Source organism: Xiphophorus couchianus, chromosome 23, assembly GCF_001444195.1.
Source record: "Xiphophorus couchianus chromosome 23, X_couchianus-1.0, whole genome shotgun sequence".
Classification (NCBI taxonomy): Eukaryota; Metazoa; Chordata; class Actinopteri; order Cyprinodontiformes; family Poeciliidae; genus Xiphophorus; species Xiphophorus couchianus.
The window spans coordinates 6,638,407-6,662,204 of NC_040250.1; the positions used below are offsets into that span (position 1 = coordinate 6,638,407).

Below are 23,798 nucleotides of genomic sequence, written 5' to 3' on the forward strand. Positions count from 1 at the left end.
TCAACTTTCTCAGCAGATTTTGGCTCACCCCCAACTACAACCTTCAGCTATAAGCTCTCAAAGCATGCTAGCCTGGAAACCATTTATGTATAACATTACAGTTCAAAAGCAGCTAGGCTGACTTCAGTTATAAACATGGGCCAATAGTCAAGTGCATAACAGTTCAGTTTATTTTATATAGCACCAGTTCACAACACATATAATGTCAAGGCACTTTACAAAATGAAACATACAGAGAAATTTGAAGTACTCAAGTTGTTTGTAGTTATCCCAAAAAAATCTGTCAAGTTCAGTTCATTATTCAAATTGATGGAAAAGTTTTTCTCTCTAAGGGAAATCATCCTGGATGATGTAGCTACAGTGGAGAGTCAATTGCATTGTGTCGTTGACTTTGCCCCAAACCTTCATACTGAACCTGCATTTAGTGACAGTAGAAAGGAAAAACTCTTCTTTAACAGGAAGAAACCGCCAGCAGAACCAGAACCTGGCTCAGTGTGAACATCAAGGACCGACTGGGGCTTGAGAAAACAAATCCAGGATTAGATTCCATGTTAAGGAAAATTACAAAGGTTAATGGCAGCAGTAGCTCCTTTAGCAGCTTCATCTAGGAGAGAAACTCAGATGAACAGATGAGCTGAGCCAGTTTTGAAATTTATCGAATGAAAGAAAGAACATGCAGTTTGTCACAGTAAAAACTCAAGTATATCATCAATAGAAGAAGAAAACAAAGTTGTTAGGTGGTTGTTTGGTTGGATGGTTGATTGTTTTTGTGTTTGGTTGGTTGGATTGTTAGCTAGATGGCTGAGTGGTTGGTCGGTCGTTCGTTTGTTCGTTTCTTTCGGTTGGTTGGATTGTTGGCTAGATGGCTGGTTGGTTGGTTGGATTGTTGGCAGACAGACAAGCAAACAGATATGGACAAATTGTGTCACACCAATTAGACTTAATCCAACCTATTGCTGTTCATTTGATCCCTACAGCAGGTTCGACCCTTTCTAACACAATATTATAATCGACTGCATCAAATGCAGCACTAAAATCTAAAAGAACAAGTACAACTGCAAATTCAAAAAATATGAATTGGTCCCCTACAAACATATCTTTAAGTCCTTCCATGTTGCCCATGAACTTTGAAGAGACCAAAATCAACTCAGATGACTTTCTTAATCTCATCATACAAGACGAGCACGAAGGCTCCGCCCATGCCTCTGAGCACATTGGACCAGGCTCCTTTGAAGAAGGCCTTGCTGCCTTCATCATGTGCGATCTTCCTCCAGCAGTCCAGGGTGCCGGTGTACATAATATCAGCTGAGGAGAAAATAGAAGAAGGTCTCAATCATGACCACAAACAGAAATTTTAAGTTATAAAGGTATTATGTTGGAGTTATTACCTCCTTTGCGTCCAGACTGCATCATCATACGACGACGAACGGTATCGAAGGGGTAGGACACAAAAGCAGCGATGGCTGTGGTCTGAGCGATCATGAAGCTCACAACAACGTGTGTGTTCTCAGGATCTGGGAGCATGCCTAAAAGAGATGCATCAGTACAAAAGGTTAATCTAGTTCAAGATCTCATTGGGTGGTTAGTTAGTTGGATAACTGGTTGGTTGGTTGAAAGCTTGCAGTCTCACCCTTTGCTGTGTCGTAGACGCCAAAGTAAGCTGCTCTGTAGATGATAATGCCCTGCACTGAGACGTTGAAGCCCTGGTACAGACCTTTGAGGCCATCAGACTTGAAGATCTTCATCAAGCAGTCACCCAGGCCCTTGAACTCACGTTCCTGCCCTGCTTTGCCCACGTCGGCGGCAAGACGCGTCCTGGCAAAGTCGAGTGGGTAGACAAAACAGAGCGACGTAGCCCCTGCTGCGCCGCCTGACGCCAGGTTACCTGCAAAGTATCTCCAGAACTGCGTGCGCTTGTCTACGCCGTCCAGGAAAATCTTCTTGTACTTGTCCTTGAAAGCAAAGTTGAGGGCTTGCGTGGGAAAGTATCTGATGACATTGGCCAAGTTGCCTCTCCAGAAGGAAAGGAAGCCCTGCTCTTTGGGGATGCGGACAACGCAGTCCACGATGCCTTTGTACTGCTTGTCGGCTGTGATCTGTTTGCTGGCATGTTGTATCTGTAAAGCAGAAAATGGCGTTCATGCCTTACATTATTCTGCTTTATCCCCCACATTTGAATGCATGTGCAGGACCAACTTAAAGGATAATTTAGTGTCTCTGCATACGTAACACTTGATTTGTAAACTGCTTTAGGTATTTGTATCTGTCAAACATGATTTGTAAACTATTGTTTTGTGTTCAATTGCACTCAAAAATGTCAAGAACTGATTACAAAATACATTTTACTCATAATTGCAATTTACAACGAACATTAAAATACCACATGTAACAAATTTCACACAAATACCCAGGTACACACAAACAAAAGATAATTTACGCACATATCAGCTTACAGCTGCATAAATAGTTAGGGGAACTCATTTCACGCTTTAAAGAGGAAGACATCTGTCCGAACATGGTGCGTTTAAATGCTGTTGGAAAGCTGGTCATTTGAACTTTCTCCGGAGTCGTTATTTCTCTCTATACTTGAGCCAAAGTGGCTTAGACTTTTTTCTATCTAAAAAAAGAGTATCTCCCCGTTTTAAACCACATAGACATAAATTTGCATTTAAATACTTTAAAATTGCAAATATATAACCATGTATGTATGTGTTAGCTTAGGGCACTCAATCCGAGACAAGAAGACAGTAACCGCGCTCCATGTGGTATAACTAAGTGTTGTTGAGATACTCTATTTTTCCTTAGAAAAACATGTTTACAACTTCGGTAAAAGTAGAGGGAAAAATACAACGCTAGACCCCAAAGGAGAATTAAAATACCCAACTTTTCAGCAGCATTTAAACGCACCAGTCTCTAAGTTTTCTCGGAAGAGTGAAATGAACACTGAGTAATTGTAATCTGATCTGTTTGTGTAAATGAGTGTCCAAATGCACACGTAATTAACAGATTGTGTATGTGTCAAATTTGAGAGTTTATAATTTTTAATTGTGCGTGTGTAAATTGTTTGGTATCTTCATCATTGAACATTTGCACAAAATAAATTTTTTACAGTTTACAAATCATGTTTTACACATACATGTTCCTTTTTAAATGAAATAATAAGTCATCAAACAAACATACAGTCTTATAGTACAGTTTTATTAATACCTGGTAACTAACTGTATTTCTTTTGTAATTGGTTATATGTTTAATTGAACACCAGTTTCTTCCATCAGGAAATATAAACTTGCTGTTCCTTTTCTGTCTGTACTCCACTTTATCTGCCTGAAACAGGCAATATCTCAGAAAAGAAATGAATGCACAGCAGAAATGTTACTATTTTTAAATAAAAGTAAAATCCATCCATCCATCCATTTTCTGTTCACCCTTGTCCCTAATGGGGTCGGGAGGGTTGCTGGTGCCTATCTCCAGCTACGTTCCGGGCGAGAGGCGGGGTTCACCCTGGACAGGTCGCCAGTCTGTCGCAGGGCAACACAGAGACATACAGGACAAACAACCATGCACACACACACTCACAACTAGGGAGAATTTAGAGAAACCAATTGACCTGACAGTCATGTTTTTGGACTGTGGGAGGAAGCCGGAGTACCCGGAGAGAACCCACGCATGCACAGGGAGAACATGCAAACTCCATGCAGAAAGACCCCGGCCGGGAATCGAACCCAGGACCTTCTTGCTGCAAGGCAACAGTGCTACCAACTGCGCCACTGTGCAGCCCCCTAAAAGTAAAATATTGTTCCTAATAACACAACCACAGTTGCAAAGTAGCACAACCATATTTACATCACAAACTCTCCACTTTTCATTTTGAAGTCATTTTATGACAAATATATTTAGAATTTATGTATTAGCATCAGAAACATTTATTTATTTCAGTTTTACATTTATTGTCCACTTGATGGCATAGTAGACCACGGGTTTTATTAATCATGAAGCATCAACTGAAGAAGCATCAATGCACTTTTTTTTTTTATTTCACCGCGTCAGGTAGTAGAAACGCCTACCTGGAGGAGAAGTTTCACTCTCTCAATGGGGGCTACGGCTGTTTCGGTGATGGCAGCGGCGAGGCCGCCGGCCAGGAAGTCCTTGGCAAAGGAGAAAACTTCATTCGCCATCTTCATGCCTTTCCGTGAGGTTTGCAGGTGGAGCCGAAATGGGCGAACTAACACCTCTGCCAACACCTCGGGAAGGAAAATTGCTATTGGCTGACTGAAAGCACCTTAGAAACCCTACATGAACGTCATCATCTAATTAGCATATCTATTTGTTTGCTATTGTTTCGATCCACCACAAAGGTGTGTGTTGGTGTGTGTGTGGGCGTGTGCACACGCCCACACACACACCTACGTTGAATTTTTGCGACGATAAACAAGAAAAACATGAAAATGTAGATCAGAGAAAGCTAATTCTCAACAAGTATGTGGGTCAATATAAATAAGTCTTCACTATTAGTTGTTGTTTTAGAAATTGTTGTTGTTATTTAAAACTAAGATCTTTTTCCATTTTTATTCCTGCAGGTGGGGTTTTTGTGTGCAGGTGAGGTTTCTGCATCAGGTTACTGTGGGACTGATCACCTGTCAGAGCTCGGGGAAGTGGGAGGGGCTCACGGCAGCGTGGGATTTCTGACTCTTTCTGGAGAGCCAGCTCTTTTGACTCGGCTCAATAAAAAGACTCGGCTTTTTCGGCTCCAAAGAGGCTCTTCAGATTTTTTGTTTTTCTTTATTTATTATCCAAAAACAACAACAAACAAACAAAACAAACAAAAAACATGTAATATTGTGTGCAAAATAAATAAGATCAGCTCGAAGGGAATGACTATATTCCACAGCTCTTCTTATGGGTCAAATGTGAATTTAGAGTTTTAAAATAACTTATGAGTTTGTTACTTGGCTTTTGATGTTTAAATTTACACATTTACCTGCAGAAAATTGATGGAACAGAAGCTTTTATTTCAGATATCTTCACATTTGATCTCAGACTTGTGTTTGTCTTGAACCACCAAGCAGAAAACATATTTCTGCTACATGACAGGTTACAGGCTCTGAAAGGAGTGCAGGGATTATTTATGTCCGCTAGAGGGCGACCTGAACAGTCTTAAAACAGAACATGGAAGAGGATTAAACCCAACCATAGTTATTGTTTTAGTATAAAGTAGAAAATATGTGACATCAGTTACACAGAGACAATTTATGGACTGTGTAATAAGAAATATGTGTCTAGTTGGAAGAAAATAATATGTGCTTGAAATATAATCTACAAAATATGAAACTAGGCAACATTATAACACTAATTTTGGTTTTTGATTGTATAAAAGTATAATAAATAAGCTCTTTTCTTGCTTAGCTCTGTATTGTTGAATGGACTTACAAACTGCTGTGATTTTTTCCCCTCCATGTAAGGGATGCGCTATGCTGCCATGACGTTGTGACATAATTCAGGCTAACAGCTGACATTATGTAACAGTCCAGCTGACAGGAAGTTCTTAGGGGTATAGCAACACTGAACTAATGTCTTGCATATTAATACACAATCTGATCACTGCTGTTGCATGCAACCACTGCACATCATCTGTTCAGCTTTGCTGCTATTTTAAGTTGATGTTTAATAAAAAACACATACATCAGAGAAATTTGAAAAGTGGAAGAAGATTCTGTTTTTATTTTGTAATTTCACAACTTTCTTTTAAGTAAATGTTCATAGTTAATAAGGGGATTGAAAGATAATAAATGTGATTTTCTGACAGGAAACTGGACCTGACTGGTGATTTTGCTGAAGGCCGAGCGTCTCTGTTTCTGTAGAGATCACCGCTGAAGTTGGCAATCATCTCTGCAGAGGTCTTGATTCTGACCAAAAAATAAAGTTCAGTTAGTTCAGAAACATCAAAATGAAAAGAAGTTCATGATTTACATTTAAACTAAATCCAAGCCGAACATTTAATTAAGATCTGTTGACTTATACTTGCAGAAATGAATCAAAATTAAAGATAGTTGTATTTTACAAAACGTTACTGTACTTTTTAAAATAAACAATTTATTATATTATTGTTTATTTACTTATATTTATATTATTTAAAGATGAATCAAAAGACCCAGAATCTCCAGAATCTCTGAAGAATGAAGAGTTTTAATAAATTAATGACACTTTTAAATAATTTTTACATAAGTTACTCATTGTCATTTGCCACTTTTCACTCTCCATAAGAGTCAGGACATACTGGAGCAGTAGTTTAGGATTAAGCTTTGAAAATATAACTTTTTCTAAGAAAAAGCAAGTTTATCCCTAAAACTATATTAGTGATATAGTTATATAAATAAATACATGTCATATATTTTTTCTAAAATTGTATTGGAGATGAATTGGCTTGTTCTTAGAAAAATGTACATTTTGAAAAAAAAGAAAAAAAGAATCAGTTCTAAAAAAATAAACATAAAATGTTGCTGTTTCTCTAAATTTTTCTAAAATTGTATTGGAGATAAAAACTGGTTTATTCTTAGAAAAATCTTTCTCTAAATTATTCTAAAATTATATTAGGCATAGACTACGGATAAAATATATAGTGCTATTACCAGAAGTTTTATTAGAAGTTGCTAATAAAACTCTTTACAGTTGGGCGGGTTTTATACGGAAGAGGATTAGGGCCACTGAAAAAAAAAAAATTATGGCCCAGAAAAAAAAAAAAATCTCTGTATTTTCATGTAAAAAAAAAAAAAAAAAAAAAAATTCAGTGTCCCGAAAAAAAAAAAAAAAAAATTCAGTCCCGAAAAAAAAAAAAAAAAATTCAGTCCCGAAAAAAGAAAGAAAAAAAAAAAATTCAGAAACCACAATTCTGACTTTTTGCTAATAAAATGCTACTTTACCCAATACTTTCCTGGTATGGTTTTCAATATGTTGATTAAGCTCATTTTCCATTTGAACAGGTCTAAAAGCTATAGTCTAAATGCATTAAAAGACAGTTATCCCTGATAATTACTAAAAATATATAAACTGTTGCATTTGAAGGAAGTCACAAAAGCGCTCTAAAAATGTTCTCATGTTTTTTGGAATTTAGAAAATACAATTTTGCTAATTCTAACTAACTTAGAACAAGAAACGTTGGGGTGGTGCGGTGGAAAAGCACAACCCATGTATGGAGGCCTCAGTCCTGAATGTGGACATCACAGGTTCAAGCCCCGGACTGATGACCTGTGCTGTGTAGCTTCATTACTGGCTCTCCTGTCTGATCATTCTCAAAGGAAGAGCAAATAAAACCTTAAAAAGTAGGAAAAGTTTTGTCTTATAACGTCAGACAGTGAGAAAAAAATTGCACATGACTTTTTTTATTATTATTTATTTTTTTATTATATATATTTTTTTACATTAATCAACTGCTCATAAATATCTGGTATCAACTCTACTATGCAAACTCTTGGTAAACAAAACAATGAAGTTCATTTGTATTTCACAAAGAACTGGTTTTCATGTGTTCAATTTATGACGTAATTCTTGCTGTACTGCCATTTTGTTCACATCTCAACCATACATTGTCAATATCTTTAGTTTAACAGAACAGCATTGTGTTTGAAAAAAAATTATATTTTTCATTAATCATAATGCATACCCATTTAAAAGGATTGATATTTGGTACATAACTGATTATCATAGAACAATAATTAACTTTGCATCAGCGTTGTTTCTTCAAATGACAGTGTGAAAGCAAAACAAACTATGGATTGGGAAATGAAAACATGTCAACAAAACTGTATGTTTTACTTTTATCAGCACAGTAACAGCTTGAAGACTAATGTCAGGTCAAATCAGAACTCTACAATAAAATTATGACAGCAATAAACTTTCATGTTCTAGCAGAATGATGTCGAAAATGTTATGTTTGCTTGCACACAATATGTCTAATTAAATGCAGTGCAGGAAGTCCTGTTTAGAGGGCACCTATCAGACACTGCAAAAACTATCAAATGGCATGATCGAGATAAACAGCAACACTTTTTAAATTATCTTTATGCGCACTGACAGTGGCTAAATACTTTGAAGAAGAGCTTTTATTATTTCTAGTAAACATACCAGCAGATTTGCTTTTACTACTTTTTACAGATTTGCTTTTAATACTTTTTAAAACAAAAACATTACAGTGAACCAGTAAACACTTCTACCTGAATAAGATTAAGAAAGCAGAATTGGATGAGGCTTTTATCCAAAAAGTCTCCTGTAAAGTGATCATCATCCAGAAAGGTTTGAAATAAGTTCATCCAAAATTGTGCACTCTGTTTGCCGAGGGTCGACCACCAGCCTTCTATGCGCTGGTTGGATGTACTTCTTCCGTAAAGGAAACTTTTGTCCCCTGCAAAACTGTCTGCGTGGTTTTGCCGCAGAAATATCTGCATTTGTTCAATACAAATGTTTTCTGTGCCTCTGTCGGCACGTATCCTCTCTGGACATCCGTTGACGCATGAAACTCTTTTCAAATAGTAACTTGCAATCAATTTGGGGTCATTGTTCGTGGGATAAGCCTCCATCCATAAAACATGTCGGCTAAAATCATCTATACAGCCACTGATAGCAATGCCATAAGGTTTTAGTTTATCGTAGCCAGAGTGCATTTGGTCCTCTGCAATTGTACTAACATCTTCTCAACCATCGTGCTCGTCTAAGTTCCACACCTTCTGGGTCAAACAATTTCATCAAATGTCTCACAGTGTCTTGTGACACCACAATCCATGTTGAACCGCACGAAGATGTAGCCACCGATAACCTTGCATTTGTCCATTAGTCATTATTTGTTGTTGGATAAAGGCCAGCACTTCTTCAAGGTCGGACTGATTCTTTCTTCTAAACAGCCCAAGTCTTCTGCAAATTCTTTTTAGAGTTCGATTACTTAATATAGTATGATGACTGTGCACTAAAATATGAAGGATTTCTTTGTTACTTAAAGACAGTCTGAAGTAAAGCCTAATGATATCATCCAAATCTGACATTTTCTAGCTTCTTTCACTTGAAGAAGGGAACAGTCTTTAGCAGAAGGCCTTTTTTGGACAGTTTTTTGCTTTAGCAGAAGTTGAAAACAGCAATTCCGTCTCCATAATTTTCCAGCGTTGCTGCGACATCCCAGTCAATCTGCACACAAACAGATGAGAAAGGACAATTATTTACTCTGCACATCAACGTTAAAGTTACCTTTTAGATTGAACCCTTAGGTCCCTGCTTAAAACGATTTACTGTTTTGGGGAGAATTACAATAACAGCAGCAGTAAATGTTCAATCCTCTATTTTACTGAAAAAGTAAGGACTGGATTTTTTAGCATGTAAGTATAAAAACACAGATTCATAAATATACAGTCCGTTTAAGGTCAAAAGTATCATGCATCAAAACACACAAGGAAATATTGTTAACAGTTCCATTTTTATTACAAAAATTAAACATCACATTAACTTTGATTTAGTTAAACAAAGCCTACCATTTCCACACCTGTGCGATAAATGTGCTGATAGTTTAGTTCAGGGATTGAGATGTAATTTCAGTCCTGAACTGACACATCACATTGCAAGAAAATGATTTTGTGATTCTCATAATGTAACTTTTTCCAACGCAGTAACACAAACATATGATATACATAAGATAAAATAGCACAGATATGCACATTGGTTGGTGTTGGTGAAGAGATCCTACGATCAGATCTACAGCCAGCCGCAGATCGGTGCAAGTCATACATTTTCCTTTTAAATATTTGCATATATAAACGTTTATGTCACTTTATACTATAGTTTCTGTCCTCCACTGAACTAAAAGTTACACAATTTAACACAGCGGGCATCTTATTTAGAAGGTGGCTGACATTCAGCTAACCTTAGTTTCATTCAAACATAACAATAAAATAAAGGCACCAAACATTTACGGGACAATTCCAGCAATTACCAGCTGTTACATCCTTTATTCATCTGTGTGATTTAACATTGTAAATCAGCTTATTGCTACAACCGCGTGAGCTAACAAACATGCTAACTACTAGCTATAACCGTTGGGCTTTAGACACCAAACTATCATTTGATTTACTCACCTTTTGTTCTTCCATTAGTGCAATAGAAGCTTCGGGGACTCCTCTGGCACGTAAAAAGTGACTTAAATCAGACATCTTTCTCCAAAACGTCAGCTGTCCGCCACAACTTGCGTCTGTCTGTGGTTCTGAAGCTGGTTGCTTGCTGGCGCCCATCGGTCAGAATTGTGGTTTCTGAAATTTTTTTTTTTTTTTTTTCGGGACACTGAATTTTTTTTTTTTTTTTTTTTCTTTTTCGGGACACTGAAATTTTTTTTTGTTTGTTTTACATGAGAATTCAGAGATTTTTTTTTTTTCTGGGCCATAATTTTTTTTTTTCAGTGGCCCTAATCCTCTTCCGTAGGTTTTACGGGTTTTACTGGAAAATGTCAAATCTGGCAACCGTGCCAAACGGCGCCATTTTTGTCATTAATGAGCAAGGCGCATGCGCCATGCTGTATAAAAATATGACGCAGCTTCGACGTAAGTGTTTTTTAAATAGTCGCGGCTAGCACCTGACGCCCGGACACGCGAAACTAGCGTCTGATATTCATGAACTTTGGAACCCGGATTAAAAATGACATTTCCCGATCTACCAAGACGAGGAATCCGGGTGGACGCCCAGCCTAAAGACTGAAAACTTTTACGGATATAACTGAAATCGTTCGATGTTGATCGAGGCCTAGTTTGGCTCCTTGTACTTGACTTAGGAGCAGGCCGCAGAGACGACGAGTAGGCCGCGGGAGAGCCATGTTTGAAGTCGCTGCGTTTGTTATTCGGTAAGTTATTTTTGGGAAACCTTATTGTAAGTTGTTTGTTTCTTTTCCCAATGACATAATTGAAGCAATTTTTGTGTCTAAACAGAGCAGCAAACAGGAGACCGACGATGGCCTCTCGGTGGTGGTTTGTTCGGCTGGTGGCGTCCCTGAAACATTTGAGGAGAAATAATGGCGTCTGGAGCTAGCAGTCGATCGATTATGGATTTACTTCAATCAAGCTGAGGATTCCCTTCAATCAAGCTGAGGATCGCTTCAATCAAGCTGAGGATTCCCTTCAATCAAGCTGAGGATCGCTTCCGTCAAGCTGAGGAATCGCTACAAGGTGCCTGGCGGATCCGCCCAACCCGTCAAAGGTTTGTTAAGTCAAAGAACTGTTCCGATGGCGGGTCCAGAAGACAACTCAGGGTAGGAGCTGTTGCGGGTTTTGCTACGCCGCTGATGCTAACGCTGTTGAAGGCCAACGCTATAGGCCTCTTGGTTTGATTCTCTGCTGAGAGTCAATGAGCTGAGAAGGATTCCGCTGTTTTAAATCCTTCTGCCTTTGGGGGTTTTTTTGTGTTTGAAGCAGTTACTGTGGTCTTGTGACCTATGGAGGTTTAGGTGCAAGTACAATCTGATACCTAGAATTTGAAGTTACTGGAAAGATGGCTGCCAATGATTTGGCAAACACAGTTTAGAGGTTGTGATTCAGCATAGCCTTAATATACTTATGGCATACCTACTTATTAGTGCTAATTTAAAGTGGCTATGTTGACATTAATATAGCTGCATTAAGATATTTGTCTTTCTGATGAATATTATCAAATATTTTTGGTGAAAATAAGGTTTTACATTTCAACATACATACATTTTTTTATTTTTTGTACCTACTTAATATTTGATATTTAATCTAAATATTTCAAAGACAGGGCCCATACTTTAAAAACTCAAACAAATTTAATTTACGTTCAACAATTTAACGGTGAAAACCGATTTTTGCGCCGAAACAACGCGTGGCCTCGTGCAATTTCATTTCTTCTGGATGACTGACAACGGAGAGATCCCCTGGAGCTGCAGGCCAGAAGTCAGAGGTAATGTTTACACTATAATCCACCATTTCTTGCAGGTTTTCAGCTGAAGAGAGGAATGACTTGGACCTGTCCGTCAATGTTTTTAAGTCTGTTTTTAACCCACTTTTTCTCTTAGAGTAAGCTACTGGTGGACCTTTTGGTGCAAATAACTGCTTTTTCTCATAGATAAAGCCACCAAAGGAGCTTCTGCTGCAACTAACTCTTTTTTTCTCCTATAGAAAAGCAGCTCTTTTTCTTTTTCTGTCTCTCTCTTTATTCTGTCCTTTCAAATCCCCCGGGGGTAGTGACAGATGGCCTTTCATACAGAGCCGACTTCTGGTTCTGCTGGAGGGTTTTTCCTGTTAAAGGGAAGTTTATCCTCTCCACTGTCACTACATGCATCCTCAATATGAGGCATTGATTTAGCTTACTTAACTGCTAACAATTTAAATAATTGGTGCAGTGTTAGCCTTTTATTTGGAAAGGCTTCCTGTTAAAGGGAAGTTTTTCCTCTCCAGTCATCACTTGTATCCTCAGTAGGACGCATTGCTTAGGCTTACTTTGCTTTTAATGAATTTAAATAATTGGTGCAGTGTTAACCTTTTATTTGGAAAATCTTCCTGTTAAAGGGAAGTTTTTCCTCTCCACTGTCGCCACAGGAATCCCCAGTACGAGTTATTTCTATGGTTAATATTTAACCAATGTTTTATTTTTTGGAAAGTCTTCCTGTTGAAGGGAAGTTTTTCCTCTCCACTGTCATATGAATCCTCAACATGAGGCATTGCTTAAGCTTTTTTCAATTTTAACCAATGTTTGATAACCGTTTTTTAGTTTTTGGAAAGTCTTCCTGTTAAAGGGAAGTTTTTTTTCCTTTCTATTGTCACTACATGCATGTTCATTGTGAGGCATTGCCTTACCTTACTTGTATAACTTAACGAATTTAAATTGGTGCAGTGTTGCCTTCTTTTGGAAAGTTTTCCTGTTAAAGGGAAGTCTTTTCTCTCCACTGTCACCAGATGGGATCCCCAGTATGAGTTATTGCTTAGCTTAACTTTTGACCAATTTAAATAATTGGTGCAGTGTTAACCTTTTATTTGGAAAGGCTTCCTGTTAAAGGGAAGTTTTTCCTCTCCAGTCATCACTTGTATCCTCAGTAGGACGCATTGCTTAGGCTTACTTTGCTTTTAATGAATTTAAATAATTGGTGCAGTGTTAACCTTTTATTTGGAAAATCTTCCTGTTAAAGGGAAGTTTTTTCTCTCCACTGTCGCCACAGGAATCCCCAGTACGAGTTATTTCTATGGTTAATATTTAACCAATGTTTTATTTTTTGGAAAGTCTTCCTGTTAAAGGGAAGTTTTTCCTCTCCACTGTCATATGAATCCTCAACATGAGGCATTGCTTAAGCTTTTTTCAATTTTAACCAATGTTTGATAACCGTTTTTTAGTTTTTGGAAAGTCTTCCTGTTAAAGGGAAGTTTTTTTTCCTTTCTATTGTCACTACATACATGTTCATTGTGAGGCATTGCCTTACCTTACTTGTATAACTTAACGAATTTAAATTGGTGCAGTGTTGCCTTCTTTTGGAAAGTCTTCCTGTTAAAGGGAAGTCTTTTCTCTCCACTGTCACCAGATGGGATCCCCAGTATGAGTTATTGCTTAGCTTAACTTTTGACCAATTTAAATAATTGGTGCAGTGTTAACCTTTCTTTGGAAAGTGTTCCTGTTAAAGGGAAGTTTTTCCTCTCCAGTCATCACTTGTATCCTCAGTAGGATGCATTGCTTAGGCTTACTTTGCTTTTAATGAATTTAAATAATTGGTGCAGTGTTAACCTTTTATTTGGAAAATCTTCCTGTTAAAGGGAAGTTTTTCCTCTCCACTGTCGCCACAGGAATCCCCAGTACGAGTTATTTCTATGGTTAATATTTAACCAATGTTTTATTTTTTGGAAAGTCTTCCTGTTAAAGGGAAGTTTTTCCTCTCCACTGTCACCACATAAATCCTCAATATGAGTTGATACTTCAGCTTACTTAGCTTTTAGCCAATGTTTGATAACTGCAGTTTTTTTGGGTAGGGGTGTCTTCCTGTTAAAGGGAAGCTTTTCTTTTTGGAAAGTCTTCCTGTTAAAGGGAAGTCTTTTTTCTCCACTGTCACCATGTACATCCTCAGTATGTCTATGGTGATTGGATAATAGTTTTGAGCTCATGGTTGAGAATTTAAGGCCTTGTCGACACCACATGGAATATGGAATGGGAAGATATGGAAGCCGAACAACAGTTTTTGTCAAGATGGAGAATCTGAAGACACCAGATGGCCTCAGACGGGCAAGGAATGTTAATAATCAAGATGCACTGGAGTGTGAATCCAACGGCAGCCACTACTCAAGGTTATGAAGTCATCGGATGAGTTCAAGGAAATTGGTAACAAACGAGTACATCGAAGGGGTCAATCCATTCCACGTACAATGCTCCACGCAAGAAAAACACGGCAGGCCATTTGAAAGATGGGAGTGCTGATCTTCGGTACAAAAGGGTAAAGGTGTGAAAGCGAGCCAGACTGAAGAGTAAATGGCTTGGGTTTCCCTTCAGTCGAGTTTGTGTGAAAATGAACCCGACTGATGGGAACCAGAGGGTTAGAGATAACATACCCTTTGGTCAGTTTTAACAACAAAGGTTTTAACAAACCCAAACCCTTTACCCGAGTGACAGGTAAAGGGTTTGGGTCACCCTTCGGTTGGGTTTGAGTGAAAACAAACTCGACCGACGGGTAAAAGGTTTGGGTCAGCCCTTCGGTGGTGTTTGAGTGAAAACAAACTCGACCGACGGGCAAAGGGTTTGGGTCAGCCCTTCGGTGGTGTTTGAGTGAAAACGAACTCGACCGACGGGTAAAGGGATTGGGTCAGCCCTTCGGTGGTGTTTGAGTGAAAACGAACTTGACCGACGGGTAAAAGGTTTGGGTCAGCCCTTCGGTGGTGTTTGAGTGAAAACAAACTCGACCGACGGGCAAAGGGTTTGGGTCAGCCCTTCGGTGGTGTTTGAGTGAAAACGAACTCGACCGCCGGGTAAAGGGATTGGGTCAGCCCTTCGGTGGTGTTTGAGTGAAAACGAACTCGACCGACGGGTAAAGGGTTAGTCAGCCCTTCGGTGGTGTTTGAGTGAAAACGAACTCGACCGACGGGTAAAGGGATTGGGTCAGCCCTTCGGTGGTGTTTGAGTGAAAACGAACTCGACCGACGGGTTAAGGGTTTGGGTCAGCCCTTCGGTGGTGTTTGAGTGAAAACGAACTCGACCGACGGGTAAAGGGTTTGGGTTACCCTTCGGTGGGGTTTGTGTGAAAACAAACCCAGCTGATGGGTTGGATTACCCTTCGGTGGGGTTTGAGTGAAAATGAACTCTACCGAAGGGTAAAGGTGAGAAAGCTAACCAACCAGTCTTAGATTCTTTGTTGAAATATGTGTATGGAATCCATATAAAGGTTACCAAGAAGGTAACAATAAAAATGACAACACAGTGACGACAAAAAATCCGACAAGTCCTTTAAATGACTCACCTACTCCCCGACTGCTCCTGACAAAGACCGACAAAAAAGGCCTCCATCCTCAAGAAATGCTGCAGGTACTTCGCTGTTAAAGGTATTTTGAGTTTCTGTAAAGTGAGGATTTTATTCAGAGTTTTTAAAGGGTTTGACCTTAAACCTGCACCCATCCTGTTGTCTTCCTGTCCTCCTTCAGAAATCCTCGTGAATCATCTTGTTTTTGTCCTGGATTTCAGCCTTCATAGGGCCCCCATCGACCAACGGAAAAGGCCCTCATCGCCCCGACAATGACAAAAAAAGACTCATCGCCTCCCCTGCTGATGGATGACCTTAGTGACCCTACCATAGGAGCAGTCTTTCTCAGGAAATGCTGCAGGTATTTTGGTGTTTAAGTGATGGTTACGTATGTTTTTGAATAGTGATAATTTTATTCTGATTTGTTAAAGGGTTAAACCTGCACCCATCCTATTGTCCTCCTGTCCTGTTGTCCTTCAGAAATCCTCCTGGGTCATCACCCCAATGACAATGGAAAAGACCCTCATCGCTCTGACTGATGGATGACTTTAGTGACCCTACCATCAGCAGCAGTCTTTCTCAAGAAATGTTGCAGGTGTTTTGCTGTTATTTCAGTGATGTTCCGGATGTTTTTGAATAGTTGCAATTTCATTCTGAGTTGTTAAATGGTTTAACTTTAAACCTGCACCTGTCCTGTTGTCCTTCAGAATTCTTCCTGGATCATCGCCCCAAAGACAATGAAAAGGCCCTCATTGCCCTCTGCTGATGGATAACCTTAGTGACCCTACCATAGGAGCAGTCTTTGTCAAGAAATGCTGCAGGTATTTTGCTGTTATTTCAGTGACGGTTGTGTATGTTTTTGAACGTTACAATTTCATTCTGAGCTAAAGGGTTTGACCTTAAACCTGCACCTGTCCTGTTGTCTTTCAGGAATCCTCCTGGATCATCTTGTTTTTGTCTCGGATTTTGCCCTTCATCGCCCCACATCAGCCACCAGAGGAAAATGACTGAACTTGAAACATTTATCAAAACGACCTCCGTTTCTACCAAAAACTGGATAAGTCTTCAGTTTGGTACTTTGGCCCCAACTAGACATTGCTTTTTTTTTTATGGACAATTTTGTTTAGAGACTTCATAATTTTATATGTTGTTTTTCTTAGACTGGTTTATTGTGATCTGTTATTTATGCTGCTGTTTGTCATTTTCTGTGTTTACTAACTTATTTCAACTGTTTTTGTTTTCTCTGTTGTTTTTCTCTCCATAGATTTTACACCTGGTATGGCATTCTGATTGGCTGTGGTTTCTTCCTGGAGGAGGGCATTGGCTGACATGAGTTCATGAACATGGAAAGTTCTCCTGATCAGTTGACCTGTTGATGTGTCTCTGCTGTGTCGTCTCTCTGCTCCAGTCAGTCATGGCAGATGGCTGTTGGTACTGAGCCCAGTTCTGGTTCTGGTGGAGGTTTCTTCCTGCTACAGGGGAGTTCTCTCCACTGTCACTACATTCATGCTCTGTGTGAGGGATTGCTGTAAAGTCAACTACTCCACACAAGCGATTTGCTGTCACCCCCTGTTGGTCATGAGGAGTGAATGCTGTAAGTGATGACTCCATACAATCTGCTGGGTTTCGTTTGGTACAAACTTTTTAAACTATTTTATCAACTGAGCTTATTGTACTGTTAACTAATAGCAATTGGAAAACATGTGATTGAACTAAAATTATTTAAAAGTGCATTGAGACGACATTTGTTGTGAATAAAATTTACCTTTCAAACTAACAAATGAGCTCAACCAACAATATAAAAAACCAAACAAAAACCCCAACAACTAATACAAAAAAGTCCAAAACCCCAAAAGTAGATATCAAAACGTTCAAAATCCCAAAAGTAGATATCAAAACGTTCAAAACCCCAAAAGTATTCACCAAAAATGTCTAAAACCCCAAAAGTAGATGGCCAAAACTTATAATGTTAGTTCACAACAGTGTTGTTCTCAAAGCATTTTACAAAACGTTGTTTCAATTCAGTCATAGATTACTGTTGATCCAAGTTATCAATGCATTAAGTTTGGTTTATTAAATTTGTTTCAAAATTTTGCACCAAAGGAAACCCAGTAGATTGTATGGAGTCATCACTTACAGCATTTACTCCTCCTGAACAGCAAGGGGCGACAGGAAGTCGCTTGTGTTGAGTCGTTGACTTTACAGCAGTCCTTCATACAGACCATGCATGTAGTGACAGTGGCAAAGAAGAACTCCCCTCTACCAGGAAGAAACCTCCTGCAGAACCAGAGCTGGGCTCAGTACCAACAGCCATCTGCCACGACTGACTGGAGCAAAGAGACAACACAGCAGAGACACAACAACAAGTTGACTGATAGGAGAACTTTCCATGTTCATGAACTCATGTCAGCCAATGCCCTCCTCCAGGAAGAAACCACAGCCACTCAGAATGCCAGACCGGGTGTAGCTTCTATGGAGAGAAAAATAACTGAAAAAACAGAAACTTTAGTTTCTAACTAAACTTTTTAGTTAGAAAAGTTTGTGTTTCTAACTAAACTTCACGTTTAGTTAGAAACACCAGAGCGCCACCTTCTGGCCTCTCTCCAGATCAGTTCAGGTCAGAGAATGGAACTGTTTCTGCCTTTTTTTCCCCTCCGTGGGCTGCCACCTTATCGTGGTGGAGGGGTTTGAGTGTCCCAGTGATCCTAGGAGCTGTCAGAGGCTTCATGCCTCTAGTTGGGTCAGGTCTGCTCTGCCAAACGGGTCCTAGGTGAGGGATCGGACCAAGAGCAGCCCAGAGACAGCTTAGAAATGTAAAGAGTATTCCTTAGAGATAGAGCTATAGACAGAAGTCAGGATTTCCCCGCCTGGCTGGCCACCAGGCTTTATTTTCCTCCCAACAGGCTATGGGTTATTTTAAATGGGACTTTTTCTACAGCAGTAACTTTAAAGACAGATTAAGCTAAAGGTTTATAGTTGAGGCATTGAACTGACTTAGGAGTTGTGAACCAGTTGTGCCGTCCCATCAGTTGCCTGCTGGCTTCACACGCTGTTATTTCTGAGTTATGATGCCTGATCCTGCTCCATTTTAACCCAAACGCACAGCGGGCCGCTGATGGACGACTCCAGCAGCTCTTCCACCGGGATCAGCAGGTTTTCTGGAGGAAACCCTGGAAGTGTTCCCAGGTGACGCTTCCTGATTGTTTTCCACTTTGACTTGAAACTTAGCAATCTTCCTTAGAAAAGCTGCAGGTATTTTGCTGCTATCTAAGTGATATTTACGTGTTTTTGTAAAGTGGTTTCATTCTGAGTCGGTAAGGGGTTTGACCTGGAACCTGCAGGTTGTTCTGTTGTCGCCTTCCCGTCCTCAATTTCAATTTGCATGATTTATTGTTTCTCTGTTTCTATCAAAAACTGGATGACTAAAGTCTTCAGTCTGGTGCTTTGTAAATAAAATAGTTCTTTAAAAAAAATGTTTAGTTGAGAACAGACTTCATAATTCCTTTTATTTATTTTTTTAGTTTTTTTTTGAGGATTTTAAACATCTTTCAGTTCCAGTGTTAAATGTTCATTAGAATTTAAAGTTTGAGAATGTTATTGCATTATGCTTTAGCCATTATATTAGTTGAAAATGGTATTAAAACATTATCATTTATTTCAATACCTTCTGGGACAATTTATTATCCAGCCAAACTTGGTGACAGTCATCAACATAAATTGTCAAAGAAGTTATTGCGATAATATTGTTTTAATATTCAACAGATATAATGGCAATAGCATAGTAATGCAAGAACACATTCTCAAAGATCAACAGTCTTTAAATTCTAATGAATATTTTAGTACTGGAACATTTTGAATATACAAAATGAAAAAACAGAAATAAAAGATAAAATGAATTGAGTCTCTGTAAACAAAGTTGTCCTTCAAAAAATGGGGCTTGTTGAGACCAAAGCACCAGACTGAAGACTTATCATACAGTTTTTGGTAGAAAAAAAAAACAATGAATCATGGAAATTATTAAACTTGTTTTAATTTCATGTGATTGATTGATTTATTTCTTTATTGTGACAGGCTTACCTCTGGGTTTAAATACCCTTTAATTTACTCAGCTATTGATGTTTACTTCCTGTTTCTGTTTCTCCTTTTGATTTGTGTCAGAGTAAAAGGAGAGTTTCATCATGTGTCCCACAGCAGCTTGACCCAATCAGACTCCGGTACCGTCAGTAATGAGCCAAACGGGTTGTAGTCACTTCGCTACAACCTGCTCATCTGGAGCGCCGCTGCTGTGGGAGATTTGAGATCAAACAGCCTAACGACGGCCTCAACTGTTCAGGTTGAGTCGCTACGTCACACTGAGCCGATGGAGGCTGGAAGAGAGGAGAGCTTCTCCTGCTTCTCCTGATGGGCAGATCTGAGGGAACAAAACGAGGATTTAACTGTTTTGCTTCTGGGTCTGCTTCCAGACCCAGATGAACGGCTAAACCACATCTGAATCAGTCCTGGTTCCCTCCATCTGTCCATCCTGGTTCCTTCCATTTATCCGTACATCCTGGTTCCCTCCTGTTTCCCTCCATCCATCTTGGTTTCCTTCAGCTCCTCGGAGTTGTGTGACCATTTGGATTTTCTTTTTTTAACAGGGTTTCAGAATCTTTTCAAATAAAAATTAATAAAACCAAAACCACACAGTTGTTTTTTGTTGTTGTTGTTTTTAGCGTGAAACATGTTTCAATTTAACTTGGATGTGGAGAAATCAGCTGCTTACAAGATCTTGATGTCATCTGGGCTTTGAAAGACATGACAGTCTTGGTGTATGCAAATTTCTGAATTTGGAAGAAAGTCAGGAAATTCTCATTCTGGTATTTAGAAAATGGAAATAACTGGGCTAAAGCAGGAACAGCTTATTCTGGTTAAAACATGGCAATGGAAAAAATTTCTTTTTCTACAACATATGTAAATATCTGGTTTCAGATGTTTTAACTGCAAAAATAAGTCAAAATGCAGAGGTTTGTCTGCTATGTTAAGTAAATGTTTTAAAAGTTAAATGAAACTTTTCTAAATTTGGTCATAAAAAGCATTAAATTCCTATGTGGCAAGTCAATATCCTGCAGTCAATAGATGCAGCATGAGGTCTGTGTGTTTCTCAGGGATATAAAAAGCATTGATCCCTGTTGAACAAGGAATCTGCTTCATTGGGTCAGAGGTCAAGTTCATACTACTGCAGAGGAGATTAGACTAGAGTCCAGCTGAGAAAATCTGAGTATTTGCTAAAGGAGTCTGTCTCCTCCTTGTGTCTTGTCAGATTTAATTTCCTTAACTGCTGTGGTTAGAGAACCATTCACAAGGTCAAAGAAAGAGAAAAGGACACATTTAGAGTCATAATTAAACTCAAAATGATGCAAGATCTAATTATTACAACTGGAATAAAAGACCTTAACTGCAGTAACATGAATATAAAATCTGGGCAATTGAAATTTATCCACGTTTTAATAACGGGAACTTCTTAATTATTCATCTCAAAATGACTTAATGAATCAAAGTATCAACACCAAATCACTGAGTAGATTTAAAACCTGTAAAACAACTCCCCATATTTACACCAACTGCACAAGGGCAAATACTACCAACAGGACGACGAGTACACCCCCTGGTTAGAGAGTAAGCGGTACATTGCGTCCTCTCCTGCATATGCCACTACCAGGTCAAAGCCTGCAACTCTTTATGCTGGACAGATCATGTGTCAGGAGGAATCCAGTGTATGAGCTGCAGACCCAAACCTTAAAGAGGCTTATTTAGCTGTAGCATCTTGCTAAGATCTAAAGACACCATATATCTTGGCTGCGACAGGAAATAATTTGTGTATCGTATTTGTAAATTGTCAATCAGCTCAAGGACACAAAGTCCTCCGTCACAACAGTCCGAGGCAGACAGAGCACGGCAAGAGATCAAAGTATATTTAGCAAGTTGTAGTAATCCAACCCCTCCTGCATGTAATCCTAGTAGTTCCTCTGCAGCAAGTTCAAACGTCCGACTCCCAGACTACCTGCCTATCACTTTTCTGCAAGTGTGACTTGAAATATTGTCAGCACCTCAACTTTCTTAGCTGATTTTGGCTCACCCCCAACTACAACCTGCAGTTCTAAGCTTACAGCTCTCTCAAGGGGCTGCCAACCTGGAAACCATTCATGCATGACATTAGAGTTAGAAACCAGGTAGGAGGTTCACGCAGTAGGTTGCCTTTATTTCTCATATTCTGGCAAAGTTCTTGAAGTCAGGGAATGAAATTCTCGTGAGGGGCAAAACAAAAAAAGGAAAAGAATGGGCCAAAAAAAACAACAAAAAAAACAAGTGCATAACAGATTCCCCCAGTACAACTAGTAAAAAAATACTAGTTGGTCCCCTATAAACATATATAGCTCAGGTATTTAAGTCCTTCCAAATGTACAAGATATGTTACAGATAAATTTAACAACATGAACAGTGGAGAGACACAATCAACTTAGATAACTTTCTTAAGCTCGTCGTACAAGACGAGCACGAAGGCTCCGCCCATGCCTCTGAGCACATTGGACCAGGCTCCTTTGAAGAAGGCCTTGCTGCCTTCATCACGTGCGATCTTCCTCCAGCAGTCCAGGGTGCCGGTGTACATAATATCAGCTGAGGAGAAAATAGAAGAAGGTCTCAATCATGACCACAAACAGAAATTTTAAGCTATAGAGAATCAAGCATCAAGTTAGAGTTATTACCTCCTTTGCGTCCAGACTGCATCATCATACGACGACGGACGGTATCGAAGGGGTAGGACACGAGACCGGCAACGGCGGTTACAGACTGAGCGATCATCCAGCTCACAACAATGTGTGTGTTCTTGGGATCTGGGAGCATGCCTGAAAGAGATGCATCAGTTCAAAAGGTTAATCTAGTTCCCTAAAGTTCAGGAGCTCATTGGGGGGAGAAAGCTTGCAGTCTCACCCTTTGCTGTGTCGTAGACGCCAAAGTAAGCTGCTCTGTAGATGATAATGCCCTGCACTGAGACGTTGAAGCCCTGGTACAGACCTTTGAGGCCATCAGACTTGAAGATCTTCATCAAGCAGTCACCCAGGCCCTTGAACTCACGTTCCTGCCCTGCTTTGCCCACGTCGGCGGCAAGACGCGTCCTGGCAAAGTCGAGTGGGTAGACAAAACAGAGCGACGTAGCCCCTGCTGCGCCGCCTGACGCCAGGTTACCTGCAAAGTATCTCCAGAACTGCGTGCGCTTGTCTACGCCGTCCAGGAAAATCTTCTTGTACTTGTCCTTGAAAGCAAAGTTGAGGGCTTGCGTGGGAAAGTATCTGATGACATTGGCCAAGTTGCCTCTCCAGAAGGAAAGGAAGCCCTGCTCTTTGGGGATGCGGACAACGCAGTCCACGATGCCTTTGTACTGCTTGTCGGCTGTGATCTGTTTGCTGGCATGTTGCACCTGTAAGAAAAACAGGAAATTACATTATTATTTTACACTAATCTGTTTTTGCATGCTGGATCAACTCTACGCATTCATTCAAGAACTCATAACCCCGCCCCCTCTTTTTCTTCCTCCTCCTCCTGCTGCATCCAGGCCCCTATGCAGCAGTGAAAACCCGTGGTGCAATCCTTCCTATGACCTTGTTTGCAAGTTTTTAGGCCAAACTATCACACTTCATAGAAGAAGAAATGTTTTTTCAAACGCTGCAGCAGGTGACCATATGAGCTTGTTAAGGGACACTGTGTTTCCTCCCGTGGAGTGCTGCAGCTTTCAGGCCTGACTATTACATAACTGGTCTGGTTTGCCTCGAATATGCTCATTGTTAAACTCAGACAGAGCTGCTGAGATTTACTATTAATAGCCTACTTTCTGCTGCTGACGCTGCAGCATCCATGCTTTAAAAACAAATCTTTACCAGCACTTATCACTGCGTCAGGTCAGGATCTAAGAGTCAGCTGTTTTAAGGATGTCGTATCAAAGGCTGAGGCGTCTCTGCATAGAGAGGAATAACGCCTACCTGGAGGAGAAGTTTCACTCTCTCAATGGGGGCTACGGCTGTTTTGGATATGGCAGCGGCGATACCACCGGCGAGGAAGTCCTTAGCGAAGGAGATAGCCGTATCAGTCATCTTAGGGTGTTTCCGGACGCCGTCCCGCTGCTCGCTCCGTCTGGTTTGCAGGTGGAGTTGAAATGGCAGAATCGAACCGGGACTTGAAGGGGTTTTAAGGAGGCTGAACGCATAGAAAAGCACGAACTTCGACTCTCGCTTGCTATTGGTCGGTTGTGAGTGCGGTGGGCGGGGCCAGAGGGCGTTCTGTCAGTTTGATTCGCTGGTTT

At 39.8% G+C, this 23,798-nt stretch overlaps 2 protein-coding genes and 2 long non-coding RNA genes across 4 annotated transcripts; 1 reads left to right on the forward strand and 3 right to left on the reverse strand.

The window, feature by feature from the left end:
* Positions 1-1,132: 1,132 nt before the first annotated feature.
* On the reverse strand, positions 1,133-4,205 carry LOC114139735 (ADP/ATP translocase 2-like). Its single transcript, XM_028009828.1, has 4 exons — positions 4,065-4,205; positions 1,631-2,117; positions 1,389-1,526; positions 1,133-1,305 (listed from the first exon to the last, which is right to left on the reverse strand). The coding sequence occupies exons 1-4, from the start codon at positions 4,179-4,181 to the stop codon at positions 1,148-1,150; spliced, it is 900 nt and encodes a 299-aa protein (XP_027865629.1). The 5' UTR covers positions 4,182-4,205; the 3' UTR covers positions 1,133-1,147.
* A 3,371-nt stretch (positions 4,206-7,576) lies between these two features.
* On the reverse strand, positions 7,577-10,328 carry LOC114138758 (uncharacterized). Its single transcript, XR_003594291.1, has 2 exons — positions 10,110-10,328; positions 7,577-9,168 (listed from the first exon to the last, which is right to left on the reverse strand). It is a non-coding gene; the product is annotated as an uncharacterized LOC114138758 (long non-coding RNA).
* A 7,797-nt stretch (positions 10,329-18,125) lies between these two features.
* LOC114139397 (uncharacterized) lies at positions 18,126-21,794 on the forward strand. The gene is made up of 2 exons (XR_003594435.1): positions 18,126-18,649; positions 19,622-21,794. It is a non-coding gene; the product is annotated as an uncharacterized LOC114139397 (long non-coding RNA).
* On the reverse strand, positions 21,676-23,674 carry LOC114139396 (ADP/ATP translocase 2). The gene is made up of 4 exons (XM_028009330.1): positions 23,479-23,674; positions 22,433-22,919; positions 22,207-22,347; positions 21,676-22,117 (listed from the first exon to the last, which is right to left on the reverse strand). The coding sequence occupies exons 1-4, from the start codon at positions 23,587-23,589 to the stop codon at positions 21,960-21,962; spliced, it is 897 nt and encodes a 298-aa protein (XP_027865131.1). The 5' UTR covers positions 23,590-23,674; the 3' UTR covers positions 21,676-21,959.
* Between the last annotated feature and the right edge of the window lie 124 nt (positions 23,675-23,798).